Below are 20,061 nucleotides of genomic sequence, written 5' to 3'. Positions count from 1 at the left end.
CAATGAGAGGGGCCCTGCTAGAATGGGAATAAAGGAGGGTTCCCCCAGAGGAGCTCCATGATAACCAAGAGTGTGTTCAGAACCTGCTAGGAAGGAGGAAGCAGGGCTGGTAGTGAACAGCATGCCAGCCTGTACCCCACAGAGCAGCTGTGAACCCACAGAAAAGTCCCAGCAGGTAGGGGATACTGGGCTCTGTGGGACATAAACAGGAAAGTCTTCAAAGGTCATGGTGCTTGCGGGTGGGGGTCCAATCCTCACAGTAACCCCTTGACCACATGGTGGCTCCTGAGAAGACTGGAATTCAAGGAGGTAAACGAGAGGACCTGGCCAGAGCCTGGCGGAGTCCGCTCACAAGTCTGTTCCTTCTACTACACTCCCTAAGTCAGGCCAGACTACCTCCAAGCACTGTATGAGCGCGAGTTGCCTCTGGAACTTCTGGGCCTCATTTGTGCAATAAGTACTGCACATCTGGCACTCTGCTAGGCCCTGGGTTTAGAACTGTGGTCCCAGCAGGGCTTACAGTCTGTCTCCATTTGATAAAAACGGGGCTAAATATACCTCCTTTGTAGATTTACTAAAGATATGAAAGCTTGTAGCTCCACGCCCCAGACCTGATCATTCTAAAGTTCTTTCATTGAACCCACGTTTCTTCTCCCTACTAGCTCTAGTTCTACCCTCTAGGAGCCACTCTGATCCTGTGACAGACCTTCATATAAAGATGGTATCACTGCGAGCAAGGTCAGCAGGCGGGCACTGCGTGGGGAACAGCCAGGCTGTTTCAGCCTGGACACTACCAGGCACCGTCACAGGTACTCCGCACACATCAGCTCTCAGGCCCATCTGCTAGCCCTCACAAACCACTGCCCCAAGGAGGTGATCTACCCTCTTTTGTTCTGACCAACCTTGAGTATCTGGGTACCCATGTGGCCATCAACTGCAAAATGTGAAATTATCAGTCGCTCCACCTCTCCCCAGCCCATCCCAGAAATAACAGGAGGCCTCACCAAAATGTAAATGTCAGCATTTGAAGGGGCCTCAAGCAGTGGGGGGAACAAGTTTGTCTTCATTAGTACAACCTCAGTAACCAAAAGAAGTACAGAAGCAGGAACACTGGTTGCGAACATTTGCCCTTTAATTTGCATTTAAAATCAGTTTCTTTAAATATTTTAGTTACAAGTTCTGAATAGTGAAGACATAGTAGCTGCTGCAGGCACTCAGTACTGGCTCCCACCCCTCCCCTCACCCAACCCCCAGGCCTTGCTTCTTCGTTCAAGATACAAATGGGCACTCCACACTAAGTAAATGGCTCCCGGTTGTCAAGGGTCAGCAGCCTCAGGCCTCGATGCAGTTGGATACTACGTGATGAAGCCCAGTAACTTTCCTGACAAGATGTGTGCATTTAACCATGCTCTGAAGAATTCCAATGTCAGTGCCGAGACCCAAGGCAGTACCTCAGAGGTGACACTGGCCTTTTCCCACTGTGTACGAGCATCTTGGGCTGGTTTCCACCACAATCTATCTTCCAACAGACCTGTGTTCTATAGAGGAAGAGCTAAGGCTCCGCTCCTGAAGGGCATTGACACAGGAAGGAACAGAACCGCCTCTGCAGCTCACAGGTTTATACCAACGGAATTTAAAAGCTCAAGAAAATCTGAGCCAGTCCACAGGAAGTCACCTTCACGCCAATCTCTACCAGGAGCCATGCAGCCCGAGGTTGGGACACGCTCTGTCTCCCTGCCAAGAGGCGCTAGCATCTAAGTGAGAACAAGGTGGTAGAAGTGGTTCCTAGCAGCCTGGAAAGGTCGGCACAACCACAGCTGTGTGCGCCTGTGCCAAAATGGGTCTTCCTGGTGCCGAGTTATGACGGAGAGTGTGAGAGCAGGCCTGGGTTCTGCTCCAGTCTCATTTGCAACAACTGCCCTCTCCCACCTCAACGCTGCCTACTCCCCCGTTCTGCCCCTCCAGATCCCCCAGCATGTGCTTCCTGGAAGAGGTAGAAGAGGCAGCTTTTAGACAATGAGAGCTGAGAATGCGGGTGCCACTTAAGCAAGCAGCACCCCGTGGCCTGTGGTCAGTACCTCCACACGGGTGGAATCAAACGAGGACGTGCACAGCCAGGACAGACGCTGCTCCGAGCCTGGGAGGCAGAGCACCCTCCTAGGCGTCTCTGGAGAACAGATGTTCAAAAGATAGAAACTTATCATGTGGTCCCCGGCAGTTTCCCTATAGTGTACTGGACAGGAGGAAAGCGAAATCATCTCTGTGGAGGGCTGATGGGAGGAAAGGCAGGAATAATAACGAGCATTCATTAAGGCTCTCTCTCTCCCTCAAGCCTAAGGAAATCAGATATTTGAGTGTAGGAGAGGGTGCAGAGAGGGAGAGAGCCTGGCAGGAACACCAAGAGAGACCTGCGACTGCTGGTTTCATAGTGCCCTGGTTTCCTTGCTTGAGGCCAACAGCATGTGCCTGTCTGTCACCAGGCTAACCTGGGGCCTGTGAGGGGACAGGGAGAAGACTGGTTTTCAGTTCCTGCATGGTTGTGTAGGGCACAAGGCGTCCTCCTAAAGGTCCAGTAGGAGGACTCTGGGATCCTCTACCGCTGCCTTGATTTTGCGGAGGAAAGTCACAGCCTCTCTGCCGTCGATCAGCCGGTGATCATACGTCAGGGCCACGTACATCATGGGCCGCACCTCCACCTACAGGGAAGAGAGGTCGACAGGTCTATCTGCAGTGGGGCAGAGAAGCCCTGATGGAGGGGGGAGATGACAAAGCACAGCCCACAGGTAGCCCCCAGGTCCGGAGACTTTCCTACTTTGCTTTGTTGCTTCTAGATACAATGTGTTCAAAGACCAAGCCAGACCCCGAGTCCAAGGCTCCATACTCAAAAACAAAAAGTTTAACCCAAGAAAACAGGAGTCTCCTTATAACTGTCTTTAAATAAAAACCATGCTCTGCCCTCTCACTTGTCTGCCATCTACAAAGAAAAGTTCCTCTTCAATTTTGGCTACTGCAGTTTTTTCTTTAAAGATATAATAGTAATTTTTTTTTTTAACCTGGGGTCCACAAATTCTCTGAAACGCTATGCAAGGTTGGGAATATGAGCATTTTCAGCAGATATCTACAATTTTTGGATTCAAGGAGTTAGGGACTTCAAAAGGTTCTAAACACAGGGATCCCAGAAAACATTTTCCTACCAACATATCTTGTGGGGCCAGCTCAAGACCCTCTGACCTCCTTCCCTGACTCCCAGAAAAGCTCTAAGCCTCGTCACTACAACTGGGCAGGCTGACAGTGGCTCTGCACTGCTGTCCTCCTCTTCCCAAGAGAAGGACCACACCTTCAATGGTACCCCCAACACTCCCTAGAGAAGGAAGCCTGTTGACTAGTTCCAGATGAAGGAGCAAGCTTTCTCAGCTCAACGGTGCTCAAACCTTAACGTGCCTCAGAACCATCTGTACTCTCTGCTTCACTAGGTCTGGGAAGGGGCCAAGAGTTTGCATTTCCATCAAGTTCCCAGGTGCTGCTGTTCCACACACAATTTGAGAACCAATGCCTTAGCTATTAATTAGAAACGAAGAGATTCAACTTATGCCTGAAATTACAGCGAATCTTTACTGAGCATTCAGTTAAGACTTCCCTCACCTCATCAGGTAGCTGCTGGGACATTAATGGTGATGGTTCCTACCTTGCCTCCCACGACCACTGGCCTATCAACGATGGCATGCATGCCCAGGATGGCAGACTGAGGGGGGTTGATGATGGGCGTTCCAAAGAGCGAGCCGAAAACACCTCCATTGCTGATGGTGAAAGTACCACCATCCATATCTTCAATGGCAAGTTCATTCTTCCGGGCCTAAAAACAGATTTTATAATTGAAAGGTAATGTCAACCCAGCTTCCTCCACCTAAAGGAAGTCCGGAAGGCTCACATCTGAATCAACAGTCCAAGTTCTATCTTTAACTGAGATGCCTGTGACTAGTTAATAGGCCGGAGGAAAGGACACCGGGACCTTTCCTTTTCTGAGCAGGTTTAACTGGATGAGATGAGATCTTCACTCACAAGAGCACCATAAGCTCCACCAGAGCTGCACTTCAGCTCTCGCTCGTGACTGCGGTTCTCAGGGGCCACGTCCTCCTTTCACAACAAAGGGAGGCTCCAGCTCCCTAAGCACCACTCACTGGCCCAGCCTCCCCAGGCTCTCTTCCCTGACCTGCCCCGCAGCTCACACACACTCTTCCATTTTACCTTCTCTCCCAGTTCACTGATGGTTCGCTCAATATCAGCATAATTCATCGTTTCCACATTCCTGATGACGGGAACCACTAGACCCTGATGAGTGAAAAGCTCTTTTCAGGTATAAATTAATAGTACCCTTTATAGTTACAATGCTCTTGATTCAAGCCAAAGGTCTCCCCGCCCTAGACTATCTTAATTACTCAACGTGATTAATGTAGTCTGAAATATTTAGACTTGCAAAAGATAAAAGAATGTGGTATGGTCAAAAACAGGTTTATTCTTCAAGTACCTCCCTTCTAGAAAAATGAAATCCCAGAAAAAAAATCTCTCAAAGAGGTCTGCTTCTTCAAAGACCAGAGCTCCCCATTTCTTGCTCCAACATACCCGAGGGGTGGCCACCGCAACGCTGATGTCAATATAATCCCTATATACCACCTCTTTGGTTGCATCGTCAATCACTATGAGAGAGAAAACACGCATTACATACAACTCCCCAGGCCGAGGCTAGTGAGGGAACATTTGCATTAATAGAGTGAAAATCTGAGGTGCTTCGTACAGTGTGGACTGACCAGCCAGCACAAAAACCACCACATTACAAGCAGCAGCCGGCACTCCTCTTACTCCCAGGCCAACCAATCATAACTTCTCCCAGGTGTCCTGACTAAGCTTGAGCACAGGAGCATCTGTCTCCTTGGCAGCCCTGAGAAGGATCAGTACACAGGCTAACACAGGGTAAGTATGTGCCCAAGTTCTCATTCACCAGCTCTACTCCAGCCCTCCCTCAGCTAATGGCAGGTTTAAAAGTGCCCCCCAGAAAGGGCAAGTTAGTAAAGGAAGTGGAAGTGGGGGGATGCTGCCCATTCTGCTGCTCACTCGCCACAAGGAGCGAGGGAAGCCTCTTTCCAGAAGACTCGGTAGGAAGCAGTGTGGTCTGTCTTTAATATGCTAGCCTGAGAGAGCAAACCACGAGCTAAGAATTTAGGTCTGGTGCTCATGAGAAAATACAGGCTTGAGAATCTTTTCCATAGGAATTCTATGTTTTTTTGTAGATAAGACACCCCAGAAAAGCATATAAAGTGAGAAAGAGGCCAAGGGAACTCTGAGAAATGCCTACATGTATGGGCAGGCAGAAGAGATGGAGAGAGTCATCAGGAAGCATAAGAATGGAAGAAGTAAAGAGGTTTCACATTTGGATGAAACAAAGCCCTTCCCCTACCTGAGGGCACACCACTTGGAGGAAGGGATTAGGACTTCTATTTCTAGACGTTTCAGGACCCTGCACTGCTGAGCGTTGCAAAAGTGCCCAATGTCCTCTCTCTAATCTTCCAAGGACATGGAGAATTGTCTCAGTGGAGAAAAGAACTGCTTAAGTCAACATTTCAATGGTGTAGGTGAGCAAAAAGTAAGGAAAATGAGCACCAAGCCCACAAAAGAGGGGCCAAGCCCAAGGCCTTCCAGTGAAGTCCACTGACCAGAAATCAAAGGTCACCCTGGAGCTATGCCAAGTATATAAGTCAGGTCCCAAGATAACCGGGCTTGTGACAGGGTGGGCACCAGCCACAACATGAGTTTCCACATTGACAAGAGAAGCTTGGAGAAACAGACTGGCTCAAAACTGCCTGTCGCCAGAGCAGCTGCCAAGCTCTGCACTGGGAAGGGAACCTGTTCTGTCCGGCTGGTGGGGAGGAAGCACTCGTGATGCCCATTCAGGAAGGTCAGTCCAGAAATCCCTCGGAAAGGTACTCAAGTTCTCACACATGTGAAATAAGAAGCTTCAGTCGGAGGACCATCGTCTTTGTGTCTTGAGGACCATCGTCTTTGTGTCTTGAGCGTGGGGGAGCATTTCTGTACTTACACACATACCCCCAGGACCTCTGTTGATTCTGGCCACCACAAACTCACCTGCATTTACCACAGGCTGCTCCTGCAAGGCAAAGGCTGAGGCCTTCACAAATGCTGACATGAAGCCTAGTTTGAGGTTATGTTTCTTCAGAAAAGCATCTTTGTGCCGAGCCCGCATCTCCTGGATGTTACTGCAAGAACACATTACAAAACAAACTGACCACAAAAGAAGCCTCAATTCTGACTTTCACACTGGTTTCTAACTCCAGGTATACAACTGGCTAAAGTTTTCCCTTACTCTGGACCATCTGTCTAAGTTCAAGTTTTGAAATAGTCCACTAGAGGTTAACACAATTACTTCATTCCTTTAAAAATCTGTATCCAAGGGAATCAGATCCACTCTGTGTAAGGACGTTTTCATGCTCCAGAAGTCAGAGATTTTGAGACAGACAAAATGAATGAGAGTTCATACAGTGCATCAACAGCCTCACCCTGGACGAGAAAGTGACTTCTAGCTACACTGAATTCATGAGCTATCTACCCTGGAAGTAGTTTTGTTTTGTTTTCTTAAAAGCATAAAGTCCACAAAATAAGCACCATTCTTTTTATTAAATAGGCTTCCCTGGTGGTTCAGATGGTAAGGAATCTGCCTGCAATTCAGGAGACCTGAGTTTGAACCTTTGGTTGAGAAGATCCCCTGGATAAGGGCATGGCAAGCCACTCCAGTATTCTTGCCTGGAGAAGTCCATGGACAGAAGAGACTGGTGAGCTACAATCCTTGAGGTCACAAAGAGTCAGACATGACTGAGCAACTAACTTTTTCATTAAATATTTCTTGTTTGATTTATTTGCAAAATATCACCAAACCTAATTATGACTTCCTGTGACATTCCTAACAAATGAAAACAAAAAAAACCCCAAACCACACAGGTGCACAGGTTTCATGTGAGCAAAAGCAGTCTTGACTACCTATGGATGGATACAATCCAGTGTTGTGTTAGGCTCGTGAGGAAGTCAGTAGATCTATGCATCTTCCCAGAGTGAGCAGTTCCATCTGCTTAGTCCCTTCAAATGGGCACTAACACCCACCACACATGGTGGTCAATGTAAGGCACTAAGACATAAAGATAATACACAGTTCTTGCCCTTAAAATTGATTTAATGGACATAGTTTCCTTGCTATTTAGAAAAGTGACCATGTGTAGACATAAGCTTTTTAAAGTGTAAGCAGCAAGGCTGCTGGGAAACCTGTACAGTGTGACCAATCTTTGTTCTTTTGGGGCTGGTTTTTCACAAACATACAACACATATACTAGAGTTAGCTGGAAATGGCTTTCCCATCATTTTGCTGCAGAAATCTCCATATTTATGGGAAGACAGTTCCGTGAGGGAAATTGAATTTAACTTTATCTCAGGCCCAAATGCTCAGTTTTCTCTTTCTCCCTATAATGGCCTAATCTGACATTAGCGCGAAAGATAAGATGGTATAACTTTAACTCCCCTCTTTAGACCTCTTGTTTTTTTAAAACGGAAGTTTTCCTAGGGGGACTGATTGGGTTTAGAATGTTTGTTTTCCTGAGTCTAACTACATTTAGTGCTAGGATTACCACCCTAAAGACATTACTGGTTCCCAAGACACAAGAGCTGCAGAAGAGGGAAAGAGAAGTGATAAACATCTCTGCTCTCAAAACTGCCCAAATGCTATTGTCTGGTCATTAAGTAGTTTCTATTTCAGAGTTCTGTCCTTGGAGGCAGAGGCTAGGACAACAGGGGAGAGGAGGAGGCCTCAGAAACGCCCCTTATGGGTTAGCTGATCAGCACAAGACCCAAAGGGCACTCAATCTAAACCAGATTACTGACTGCAGAGGGACCCCAGGCCATCATTAAGTGACACCTCGATTAGCTGCTGAAAGGAGATCCAACTACTGTACTTACTTTTCAATCAAAGCTGTTGGGCCAACTGCATCTTTCAAGGCCACAAATATTTACATGTTTTGTCTTAAGGAATTGGGTAGAATTTCAAAACCCAATTCAATTTGTGTACAATTTGGCCCTAATGCACTGAAACATAAGCTGCAGCCTTTGTGATTCATTAGTCAAGGTCCTTCCCTACATCCTATGGACAGAAGAGAAATCTTTGGCTTGGATGACGTCTAGTCTTTTGGGGAAGCTTCACAATAGAATGGATGACATCCAGTGTAATGGACCACAGAACCCTACTCTGGGAACAATGCTACAGCATGCTGTCACTAAACCATCTCCCTCTCTACACCTTTCAGACCCCTTCCAAAGGAAACCATTTACCCTAGTGAAATGCAGATTAGCACACTAAGCACTTGGGATAAAAAGAAAAGAGATGACCTAAAGACTTGATGATTTTGCTTCCTGTATTAGATATGAACTCTTATCCTGGCCCTTAAAACATTCTGAAATATGGATCCAACTTTCTTTACCATTCTTTCCTACACATCTTCCTCACAGTGATTGTTTCTCAGATGTGTCCTGTACTTTCCTTTCTGTGCCAGGTCCACATTGTTAACATCTTCTGGAATGACATCCCTCCACTACGTCAAAATGTGAATTGTTAAGGCCCCTTAAAGATCTTTTTCTCCAGGAAGCCTCTCCTGACCCCTACCTCCACCTCAGAAACAAACAATCTCATTCTCTTCTCCACCTCACACTTTTTGTATCTTTCTGATACTTGTTTTTCTAGATTTTACTTTGCGTTTATCCAACAAGATGGTAACTCTAGGCTAAGGGTTCTTTTTCACTCATCTTTGCATCCCACCAAAATATAGAGTAATATCTTGTGCACACTAAGCACTCAAAAACTGTCTGTTGACTTTAACTACATTCTCTTCCCTACACCTGTAAACAAAGTCTTGAAGAAGAAAAGTGAGTCAACAATTAGCTCACTATAGAAATGGGCATACTGAATCAGCCCCTTTGGTTAATAGTCTGAGATTTTTTTCTTTAAAAGCAAAACTTGCTTCCCATTTCATTACCAAAGTTGAGAAAGGTGAAAGATATGAAAAGCCTATGCCTTTCTACCCACTCAATCCTGAGTCGCTTTGGAACACACCTAAGGAGCAGTCACAATGAGAAGGAAGCAGGGTATGGTCCCCTGACTCTGGGCATGCTGTCAAATGATTCTCCACCCTGAAGGGGAGCCTTGTCGGCCTGGCTCCCCTATCTCTACTTGGTAACAGTGGTCATTAGAGTTTAAGACTATTACCAGCCTCGTTTATCAGAAATCACAAGATTCAGGTATAAATCTACAAGGCTAAGTTTTTTAGGTCACAGAAGAGGCAGGCATAGTATTAGGAAAGTCAATCAAAGAATGAAACCAGTGGGTCACTCTGTGTAAGTCAAGAAACAGTGCAAAGAAGTACTTCTTTCCTGTTAAGTTAGTTTTGGGAAAGTTCAAGTGTTTTGCAAGAAAAAGAGCACAGGAAGGAGGAGGACTAGAGCTCTCACCTCATGTCAATCTCATTGAAAGTGGTGAGCATCGCACAGGTGTTCTGAGCCTCCTTCAGACGCTGAGCGATGCGCTGCCGCATCCTGTTCATTTTCTCCTAAAAGGGAAAGTGGGACAAGTATTACCAACCTGGTGTCTTTGGGCCTAGTTCTTCCACTTAGTCTGCAGGAGCACTGGGCTTGCTAGGAGGGGATAATTAAGGACTGTAGTATCTAAATACAGGAAGAGATACAGGCTTCCTCTTTCCTGTGGTGGCTTGCTCCTCTGAGCAAGAACAAGGAAACATAGACAAAAACTACTCACTCAGATGTGCCCTGAAGTCTGATGAAGAATAGAGGCCCAGGAAATGGTTTGGTTTAAAAATCAAAACCAACTTATGGAAAGGAAGAGTGTGCTAGCCAGCCCAAGAGTTATTATAGAAAAGGCAATTTCTGGTGATAAAGACTTGCATGAGAATTGCTACTTGTGGAATGGAAACTCAGAAGCAACACATTTTTGAGGCTATAGTATTTTTAGGAGGTATTCTCAGGCAGAGGAACCCACACTCTTGACCATACTTCCTTGAGGTTTTATGTCTGCCCCTGACTGCCACTGGGCAGCCCTCAGCTAAGCATTCCGGAAGGACAGCAATAGAGCTCACTAAACCACCTCTCTGAAGTTTGTGTTATCGTGGAAGGGAAGAGAAGCGTTACTAGGCTACCATCCCCTGCATATACCTTTCTCACCCACAGCACTTCAGTGGTAGCATGACAGAATGGGGGAAAAAACCAATGGACAAGTGTTCAGAAGACCTCCAGTTCTAGTCTTATCATTTGACAGTCATGTGAATGAACAAGTCACTCCCTAAACTGAATTTCCTTGCCAGGCCAAGGGAATCAGCTGCCGGCCACTCAAAGGCAGGTAGAGCATACCCATATTTTATTAATCTCAACACTGCTCCTCGGCTTCTTTCTGGGAAGTGGTCCTTAGAGGCTTACCCGATGTTCTGAACGCAGACCTATACCAGCTCCTGGCTCAGCTCTTGGAGGGGCAGCAGTGGGTTTTACAGCAGACACTGTAAATGAAGAGAGGGTACACTGCATCAGAAAATGAGAAACATTTACTTGAGTATATGCCCATGCTTTCACACTGCACTTGTCACTTAATCTTCAAGGTATGCTGAGATATATTTGTATCATTCCTACTTCACAAATGAACAATCTGGTCAGAGAAGTTAAATAACTAGTCTAAGGTCACACAGCTATACACAGAAAGCTGAGATGCAAACTCAGGTCTTCTGATACAAAGTCTAGAGTTTCTTCTACAACGCAGCTAATGAAGCCTGTCCAAAGCCATAATTAGTCTTAGACTTTGCCCTCTGAGGGAACGTGACATTAGATGAGATGGTCTCCTGTAGAAGACGTGTGGGAGGCAGAGGCTTACCTGGTTTGCTAGTGAGTGGTTGTGAGGGCGAGGGCACTGGTGGCATCTGAGTGGGTATAGATGCTGCAGGGGGAGGAGGAACCGCAGACACTGTGGGTTCTGCTTTTGGGGCTGCGGCAGCAGGGGCTGCGGCTGGCTTGGCCTTAGCAGGAGCAGCTGGAAAACAAGAAAAATAGATGCCATTGGCACTATGTGGAATGGAAAGCAACCAAACTGCAGATACTAAGTAGAATTTAGAAGCAAAAGCTCTCTCTCTCATCAATTAACAAATGCTTCCTGAGTACCCGCTATACGTGTAAGGCTATGAGAGACACAGTGATTTAAGGCACTGTTCTTTCCCCAGGACTCCTAGATGTCCTACATTAGATAACTGACTGAATTCAGCTGCCTTCCTGCTTGCATAAATATCTATTAGTCATCAAATTCAGCCAGTACTTTCAAAGCACCTAAGTCAATGGTAACAGACTTCAAAGCAAAAGAAACCCAGCAATTTTAGATGCTGAAACACACACATAAAAGCAACAACTTTCCAGTTACAATAATACTGATTGTGGAATATCACATGTGGAAGAACTCTCTTAACTATTAAAAAATAAACACTTAAATAATCTAAGAACACATTTAGACTTCAGAGTTCAAAGCATTTTATCTAGAATAACTCTCAGAAACCAATGAGGTGGTCAATCAATGAAATTCACAACTTAAAATATTTTTTTATTTTACCCATTTGGATATCACCATCTGGGTTTATATTTAAATCAGAAGAACACCCTCTTAAGGAATGGTCAGAAGATGAAATTCCCCAACTAGAAGAATCAATCTTATTCCCTAGTCTTCTACTGTATGTTCTTTCCATTCTGGGCTTCTGATCTTATCCTGATCGAACATAATGATGCAATCTACCATCTTTCTGCTTAACTATCTTAACCATGAAATAGACTTTAGTAGTTACAGCATTTAACTAAGAATCAAAAGTTTTCTTTCCTAATTTCTAATATACTGACTATAAGATCCAATATAAATTCATTTCTCATGTCTTCCCAAGAAAAATTCAACCCTCCCTAAAAAATGTTGTGACAGAATAGATGTGAAAAAACTACTCCAAAATTCTCCATAATAGACATGATGAAACACTACTTCTTCTCACTTTAGAATACTGGCTTCCAGCCCTGGCTGTGTATCAGAATCACCTGGAGAGTGCTAAAGACAATAACAAAAACTATGATAGATAACCAGGATCTGAAAACCCCAGATTTAATATATCAGAATCCCTTGGCCTCAGAATCTGGGCATTTGGATTATTTTTAAAGCCCCCATGTTACTCTGCGGCCAGGGTGGGGGGAGGGGATGGGAAAAAAAAACACTATCTCTAGAATCTTCTTCCTTCCTATTTAAGAAAAGGTCCAGCACCAGAAAGAACACTATTGTGAGGTTTACTTTAATACCCTTTTCTTCTAAAACTTGACATTTAAACTTCACACACTATATATATACCTCTCCTCTTACTGCCTCACTAAAAGCAGAGGGAGTGCAAAATGGTACTTGATGTATCAAGGAATTAGTATATTATGCTCAGCCCCAATTCCAAGGGGGAACACTGGAGACCTTGACAACCAGGAGAACTTCTTTACCGCCAGTTTTCCTGAGTGTGAAAAGAGGAGTGCCTCCTTCTACTTTTCCCCCATCAGGTACCAAAAGAGCTTCAATCACGCCATTTGCTGGTGATGGAACCTGCACAGAGGTCTTCAAAAGGAAGACAGATGGAGAAAGAGTCCAAGTTTTTACTCAGCATTAGAAAATTAATTGTATAGAATCTCAAATGAGTCACAAGAGTTGCAACACAGATATACAAGACCCTGCATAAACATCAAGGCCACACTTTCAGAATAAGAGTTATCAATGCTACTGTGAAGATTCATCTTGTCTGTCCTTTCTCAGAAACATTAAAGCAAGATTCAGTTAGTGCGTTTCCAAGTGATACATAAAAAAACAACTGGAAACAGTTCATGTATACACACACAAAAGCTATAAAACTAAAGCTATCAAAGTACACACCACATACACCTAGAACAATCTAAAATTAAACTTTAAATGCTTTTTTTTCTTTTTACTGAGCTATTCCAACAATTTTACAACTGAGGCAGCTAAAAATTATCTTTAAACAACAACTAAGTCTCTGTTCCTTTCATTAGGTTAAGAAACCAAGGGGAGATCATGAAAAGATGGCACTAATAGGGCAAGCCTACCTTGTCAGTTTCAATCTCACAAACCACTTCATCTTCTGCAACTGTGTCTCCAACAGCTGAAAAGAGAGTCAAAGGCTACCTGTTAGGGGTGAGCAGTGGGTAACAAGAAAAGTAGCCATAAAATCCCCTTTGGCAGGTGTTACAGGACCTCTTTCCTACAGGCCAGGGGAAAGTACACTGCATGTAAAGAAAAGGGCAGAGCTACAGGTTCCACTGATTATCATGGAGGTGAGGGGAGTAAAGGGGTCTTTTCAAAGATATTTAAACTTAAGAAGTGAGAAGGCAGTAAATCTTACCTTTCTCCCACCTGACATCCCCCTCTGTGACAGATTCTGCAAACGCTGGGGTTTTGACTGTAATCACATCATCCTCTAGGAAAAGAGGGGGGGAAATCATGCAGTCCATATTTCTCCTTTTTTTTCTGCCATTAAATTCAGTCAATTGCTATTCTTCTCATTAAAATTCCATTCCCAAGAACGCAGGGAGCTGAAGGTACTTACTGCACACAGCTGTAGTTCTAAAGAAGCGAACGCTGAAGATATTACTGCTGTTAATGCTACAAAACAAACATAAAAGTAAACTCCTTTAACAGGTGAATCATTCACATTTTAGTCTAGATAAGGCATGACGGATCACCTTCCCTTTGTTTTATGTTTTTAATTAATTTTTATTGGTGTACAGTTGATTTACAATATTGTGTTAGTTTCTGCTGTACAGCAAAGTGAGTCAGTTATACAAACATCCACTCTTTTTTAGATTCTCTCACCTTCTCTTTAAACCAGTGATTCTTGACTAGAAGCACCCATCACTGTTACCTGGGGAACTTTTTCAAAGCATACCTGTCTAGGCCTCATTCCCAGAGACCCTGACTCAGCAGGTCTAGAGTCAAGCCTGGATGACTTGGGTGCCTTAAGCAGTGAGGCCCTTGGGTGAGTGAAATGTGCTGCAGTGAAATGCCAGCTCTTCCAGAACAGACTTAGGTTTGCATCTTTGAAGAAAAAGATAGCATCTTGGTCCTTTAGAAAGTGTGAAGTCACTCAGTTGTGTCCAACTCTTTGCAATCCCATGGACTGCAGCCTACCAGGTTCTTCCGTTCATGGGATTTTCCAGGCAAGAATACTGGAGTGGGTTGCCATCTCCTTCTCCAGGAGATCTTCCAACCCAGGGATTAAACCCACCCAGGGATTAAACCCGGGTCTCCCACATTGTAGGCAGATGCTTTACTATCTGTGGTCCTTTGCAAAACCACAAAAGGACTCAGCTTCCTGATTAGGTTTTTTTTAACTAAATCCAAGTAAGATAAAACTGTGTGCCCTCAGGCTACTTGCCACTAGGCCACGTAAAACAGAACTTCTGTCTATGTGATTACAGATTTAGATAAGACAGCAAGATGAGACCTCTCTCCAAGTAAAACAAGGTGTTATATGCAAAACAAACAAAAAATCCCAAACAAACAAAACCCACTGAAAACCTCATAATCTCCTGTTCTCCTGCCAGAAGGCAGCACATCAGTTCACTCTGGACTCATTCAAGAGGAACCTCAAAAGAGCAAGGTATTCTCTGATATGACACTAACTTGAAATAATGTAACCTGGAGAATGATATGACTTTGTATGCACAAAACCATGAACAGTGGTTACCACTGGAGAGTGAGAAACATTGATATATATGGTATCTGTGGTTATCTGTCATATACACACACATTTTGGAAGAGTTATTTGGACTGATGGGAACTTTCACTTTCTACACTTCAGGACTGTCTGAATATTCTATAATGAGCACCTTTACAATAAAAAGTGAAACAGATTTAAGTTGCCTTTGGTATTTTTAAGTTCTATGTAAAATCAAGGGAAAATATGTATTATTAAAAAAAATACAGAACACAAAGTGTTCTGCATAAAAGTTTCCAACCATGTATAGGTACATGTTCATGGGCAAGAACTAACAGGTAACGTGTCAATGCAGAGACTGCTCTCTGAGGACACCCAGAACCTGGCACACTGACTATCTCTGGGAAGAGGAATATAGTAGCACAGGAGAACAGGATAAAATCTTCTCACGGACACTCTTTTTACTTTTGAACCATGTAAATGTGTAACCTATTAAATAAAAACATAAAACCAAACATATTTTTACAATAAGAGATTTTTAAGTAAAATAGGTACCTTATTCACAGAAAAAAGACAATATGCAATACATAGTTACTAGATTAGAGTAATACCCTAATCTGTGATCCTCATCAAAGTTTAGGAGTTTTTTAAATAATTTACTTTCAAATAGTTATTTGTTGTATTTATTGCATAGGATTTGTGGTCACTCTAATTTTCATTTAAACTGTAGATGAGAAACACACTTTGACTCTCCCTAAATAATTTTTAATTTACAAAAGTATTAGATGTTAACAGCAGAAAACTTAGAAAGAGCAAAAAGAACATTTACAATGGGACTATACCATATAATACAAAAGGAATAATTTTATAACCTGTTTTTTCCCACTTATAGAATGAACATAAAACATAGCATAGCCTAACCAATCCAATGTTGTTTGACCATTCTGAGAAACATGGGTACACTAGGAGTTCCGTACAGATTCCTAGAAAAGGGACTGCAAGATCAAAAGGTACGCACAGGTCAAAGACTTATGAATAATGCACAGTGAAGAAGGAGCAATCGGCTGACCCTTCATTTTGAAGATTCTACCTATAGAGAAAAATAGCTTGACAGCGGCTCAACAGGAAACTAAAGAGCATCCTCTTATTACCACCCTGAAAATACTTGGAATGCAAAGTAGCATTAAGCAACATTCATAAGCAGAAGTTAATCTGAAACACACATGGGTGGCCTCTCTCCAAATTTTGCATTATGCAATAGTAGCATTCATTCCCTCTACACTAGTCAAAGTCCCAGGACTTAAATGACTAGTCTCTTGCTTTTACTATTTCTAAAATGCGTAACTATGCAACCGAAAGGATGCTCTTAATCTCCATAATAAATGTAACCTCCGGTCCTTCAGCTTCACTTGTATCCAACCAGAATATTCAGGAGCACCCTTCTATCTATTCCCATAAAAAGAGGATTCCACCTTCACTTTCATTATAATCTGAACACCTGGTCCTGACACACACACACTTCACATGGGGCGGAAGCTCAAGCTCATATCATAAATTGACATCAAGGTCAGGTCGAGGGACTCAATATAACCAGCTTGATTACTAGGCTTGAAAGACAGGAAAGAAAGCAGATGGTCAGACTGGCGTCTTCAATACCCGGGGTCCACATATCTCTGCTTCCCAGTGATACTTACACAGTCTTCCTGCTGTCAGGGTAACCTGGTCCCTGACATAAGGAGATCCCTGCAAGAAACAAAACAACTCTTAACCAACGACTCTTTATCTCATACAGGATACCTGCTGGGAATGGAGAAGTTGTTCACCCCCTAACTCTGAGATAGAACAGGATCAACAGCAGGCAATAATATAATCTGTATCACACAGAGTCCTGCCTATTAAACTTTCCACCATAGTAATCGTAATGGCAGAGAACAACAGGTGTGTGCGACTTCGGGGAATGGGTTTGAGCAAGAAAGGGGAGAATTCTATAATCTTATTTATCTCAAAATTCATAAACTTTCATTATCTCTGTATGTTTTCATGATAGAATGCCTCTACTTCCCAAGTTTTCAAATACAACTGAAGCCTGAAAAAGACACATGATAGCTTATCCTGTGACTACACACAGCCTAGAGAAGCAGTGCATTTGGTCCAAGTTTGTTTCCCTGGTTACTTAAAATGCACTGAGCTGGAGGTCTTGTTTGCCTGAATCCCAACAGCAAAGACTAGGTTACTTCAGGCCCAAGGTCTCCATCTTGCTCAAGCAAACTAATACATCTCCTTTCCGTTTACTACCTTCCCACTCTTGCCGAGACCTTCCATTCTGGTCACACTCAGCAAGGTGAGAGCTCCTTTCTTCCCCACCAACTGTCCTTATTACAGATAACCACACTGTCTCAACAGACAACTAATTACCATTATTATCTGCTTCACCTGATTATATTCTTTCATGTGTCTTGTTTTTTCAGATCAGAAACAACTCTTTCTGAACCATGGGCACAGGAAATACCAAATGGGAGACAATTCTCTCTTGTCCCAGCTCTCCACAAACATCCTCAAGGTTTCAGTCAAGTAAGTCACCTCTTTACATCCAACAGCCAACGACTACAGTACAAATCCCAAACATAGCATGTATATGAGCTTGCAGCCAGCAAGTAGCCCATACTGATTTTTGGAACCCTAAGTCCACTTTAGAGTTTATCCTACAGCAAGTTTCATTTGTACAGTGCTTTAGAATTTATAAAAAGCTTTCACATAATGACCTCATTTTGATTTTCATCTCACACTCCCTGAAGTGGAATGACAATTGCCATTATTCTCAATTCATATATAAGCAGGGCTTTTGGAGGTTAAGTGGCTAGCCCAAGGAGAAGCCCTGAACCACAACACAAACTGCAAGAACAAGGCTCTTCCCATTGTCCTGCCAGTCTATAAAATGGTGAAAATGTTTACTGACATTTTTCAAAATTCCAAGTTAAAGAGTTTATTACTGAGAGTCCCCTATGAGCTAACACTGTGCTAGGTGCTTATGATCTCATGACTCTAAGGATAAAGTCCAAAAACTTTACACATTTCTGTCCAGCCCTTCCAGACAAGCTTCTTTTCCATTTCTATGACTGGACATGTCTCTTCCTGTCTGAAAACTTTGCATAAGCAATGCCCTTTGCCTACAATATCGTTCTCTTGGCCAACTATATATTCTTTAAGACTTGGCATAAATGTCACTGGGGAAGCCTTCACTGATGGTGTCACCTCACTCTTCACCTTCCCAAGCCTGGCTATATCATCCCACCCTCTACTTCTCTTTCACAGTAATCACAATGTAATCATGTACTTATGTAATTAAGGGTACTTATGTACCCTCCTGGAGGGGAGAGACCACCTCTACCCCTGCCACCTAGCATAGTGTCTGGCATGTAGTGAGAATTCAACAAATAATCTATTCATTATGAGTAAATGATAATATGATGGGTTAGTAGAGTTCAGGCTGAGGAGCAGACCCGGCTTGACCAATTGTTGGCGGAGTGACCTTGGTCAAGGCACTTAACCTCTCTTAGCCTTGAGTCATACATTTGTAAAATAGAGAAAATATTTATTTTACTGTTTCTTGATGAGTAACTGAAAAAATGCACAGAAAGCACTCAGAACAATACTTGGCACACAGAATGCCCACAAGAAAATTAACTCATTCAACGAATATTTATGCCAGGCATATAAAAAACTATTGGGATAAAAACCTGAATTCTTTCCACTTGTCTCTCTCCCATCTTCTATCTCATGCCACGCTTTCCCTCAATCAAAATGCTCTGGCCAAATCATCTCTTTTGCTAGTTCCAAAATATTGACAAGCTCTTTCCTTCCTCAAGGACTTTATACATGCCATTCCCTTTCCTTCTCCTGCTCTTCATCTGGATGGCCCCTGTCACATCCTCTGGGTCACAGCTTCAGTGTCCAGCTTCATCTGTTTCCTTTTCAGCATTCATGATAGTCCATTTGTTTAGCAATTTACATATTGTCTTTACCTAACTAGGTTGTAAGCTCCAGGAGGGTGAGAAACCGCCCCCCCTTCACTGCTGTATATCCCTTATGAGTGTCTAGCAGCAGAGGAGCCGGACACTAAGTAGATACTGAGTAACTATGAACAAACGGCAGCTGTTACTAAATAGCATTTGGGGTGACTTCCAGTGGCTAGGACTCGGCACTTACAATCAATGCGGGGGGGGCCGGGAGGATGGGGGGGCGATCCCCGTTCCATCCCTGGTCGGGGAACTAGATTCCCAAGTGCCTCAACCAAGACCCGTTGCAGCCAAATAAATCAATAACTAAAAAAAAAAATAAAATAAAACAGTCTTTTGTTTGGCTCCTCTCTCTCTCTCTGAACACGAGGCGGAGCAACACAGGCACCCGATTTCCTCACACGCGGCTCTGCCCAGGAGGAGGAGAGAGCATTTTTAGGGGACGGCAAAAGGGCAGAACTTACCAGGCAGGGAACGTCTCCCTAGAGGGCAGTTCCCCTGTTGAGAAAGAAGACGTCTGTCACCCGAGATGAAAAGTGAGGGAAGAAACAGCTTTCTCAAGTACAGACTCAAAGCTGCCCGCGGGACTGGTGACAGGTGAACCTCAGGCCTCCTCCCAAAGGCAAAGGCAACAGCAACAGCGCGGGCGGGACGCCGGGCCTGCCAGACTATCTCAACCTTCCCCCACGGGAGTGGTAACCCACTGGCTTTTTAACAGAGAGGAAAAGAGGCCCCCGCATCCAGTCGGGGGCTTCCGCAGCGCCTACCCCCGAGCTCTAATAGAGTCTGGTGTCCGGGCAGGCGCGGCCCTGGGCGGCTCCTTCGCCCGCGCGGACGGAGGGTGGGGTCCGGCAGGGGCCGCGGCGCCGGCGGCCGCGGGAAAGGTGCCCGGCCGCTGGGCTCCACAAGACGGCCCCGGAGGCGACAGCGGCTCCGGGCCGCCCAGCCCCGCGGCAGCGGCCTCCGCGTCCCGGTGCCCTTGGTGCCCGGCCTGGCCGGCGCGCCACGCCCCTTGTCGTCCCCACCCCACCCCCGTCTGCCCGCCGGCGACTTTCTCACCCGCCGGGGGTCCCGGCCCGGTCGGACCGTACCTTCTGGAAGGCGGAGAGCGAGCGGCTGAATGCCCGGGACGCGCAGCGGGACCGGGACAGCATCACGGCGGCGGAGCGGAGGGCGGGCGGACACCGGATATCGGGCCCGGCAGCAACCGG

At 44.6% G+C, this 20,061-nt stretch overlaps 1 protein-coding gene across 1 annotated transcript; it reads right to left on the bottom strand.

The window, feature by feature from the left end:
- Positions 1 to 1,114: 1,114 nt before the first annotated feature.
- Positions 1,115 to 20,013, bottom strand: DLST (dihydrolipoamide S-succinyltransferase). Its single transcript, XM_081509235.1, has 15 exons — positions 19,942 to 20,013; positions 19,315 to 19,348; positions 16,529 to 16,577; positions 13,725 to 13,780; positions 13,521 to 13,595; positions 13,225 to 13,280; positions 12,610 to 12,721; positions 10,979 to 11,134; positions 10,534 to 10,610; positions 9,556 to 9,653; positions 6,139 to 6,269; positions 4,621 to 4,694; positions 4,246 to 4,329; positions 3,686 to 3,853; positions 1,115 to 2,696 (listed from the first exon to the last, which is right to left on the bottom strand). Exons 1-15 carry the CDS (start codon positions 20,002 to 20,004, stop codon positions 2,562 to 2,564), a joined length of 1,368 nt encoding a protein of 455 aa, XP_081365361.1. The 5' UTR covers positions 20,005 to 20,013; the 3' UTR covers positions 1,115 to 2,561.
- Between the last annotated feature and the right edge of the window lie 48 nt (positions 20,014 to 20,061).

The sequence above is a fragment of the Giraffa tippelskirchi genome, chromosome 7 (genome assembly GCF_054371585.1).
Source record: "Giraffa tippelskirchi isolate mGirTip1 chromosome 7, T2T-mGirTip1v1.2.pri, whole genome shotgun sequence".
Classification (NCBI taxonomy): Eukaryota; Metazoa; Chordata; class Mammalia; order Artiodactyla; family Giraffidae; genus Giraffa; species Giraffa tippelskirchi.
This window is presented reverse-complemented; position numbering and strand designations above follow the sequence as displayed.

Coding starts and splice junctions, on each gene's coding strand:
- DLST (XM_081509235.1), bottom strand. CDS start 20,004: ATGCTGTCCCGGTCCCGCTGCGCGTCCCGGGCATTCAGCCGCTCGCTC. Junction 11,135..12,609: donor CACACTCAGGAAAACTGGCG/GTAAAGAAGTTC, acceptor CTTGTTTTCCAG/CTGCTCCTGCTAAGGCCAAG. Junction 2,697..3,685: donor CAGTGGTCGTGGGAGGCAAG/GTAGGAACCATC, acceptor TCTTCCCTGTAG/GTGGAGGTGCGGCCCATGAT.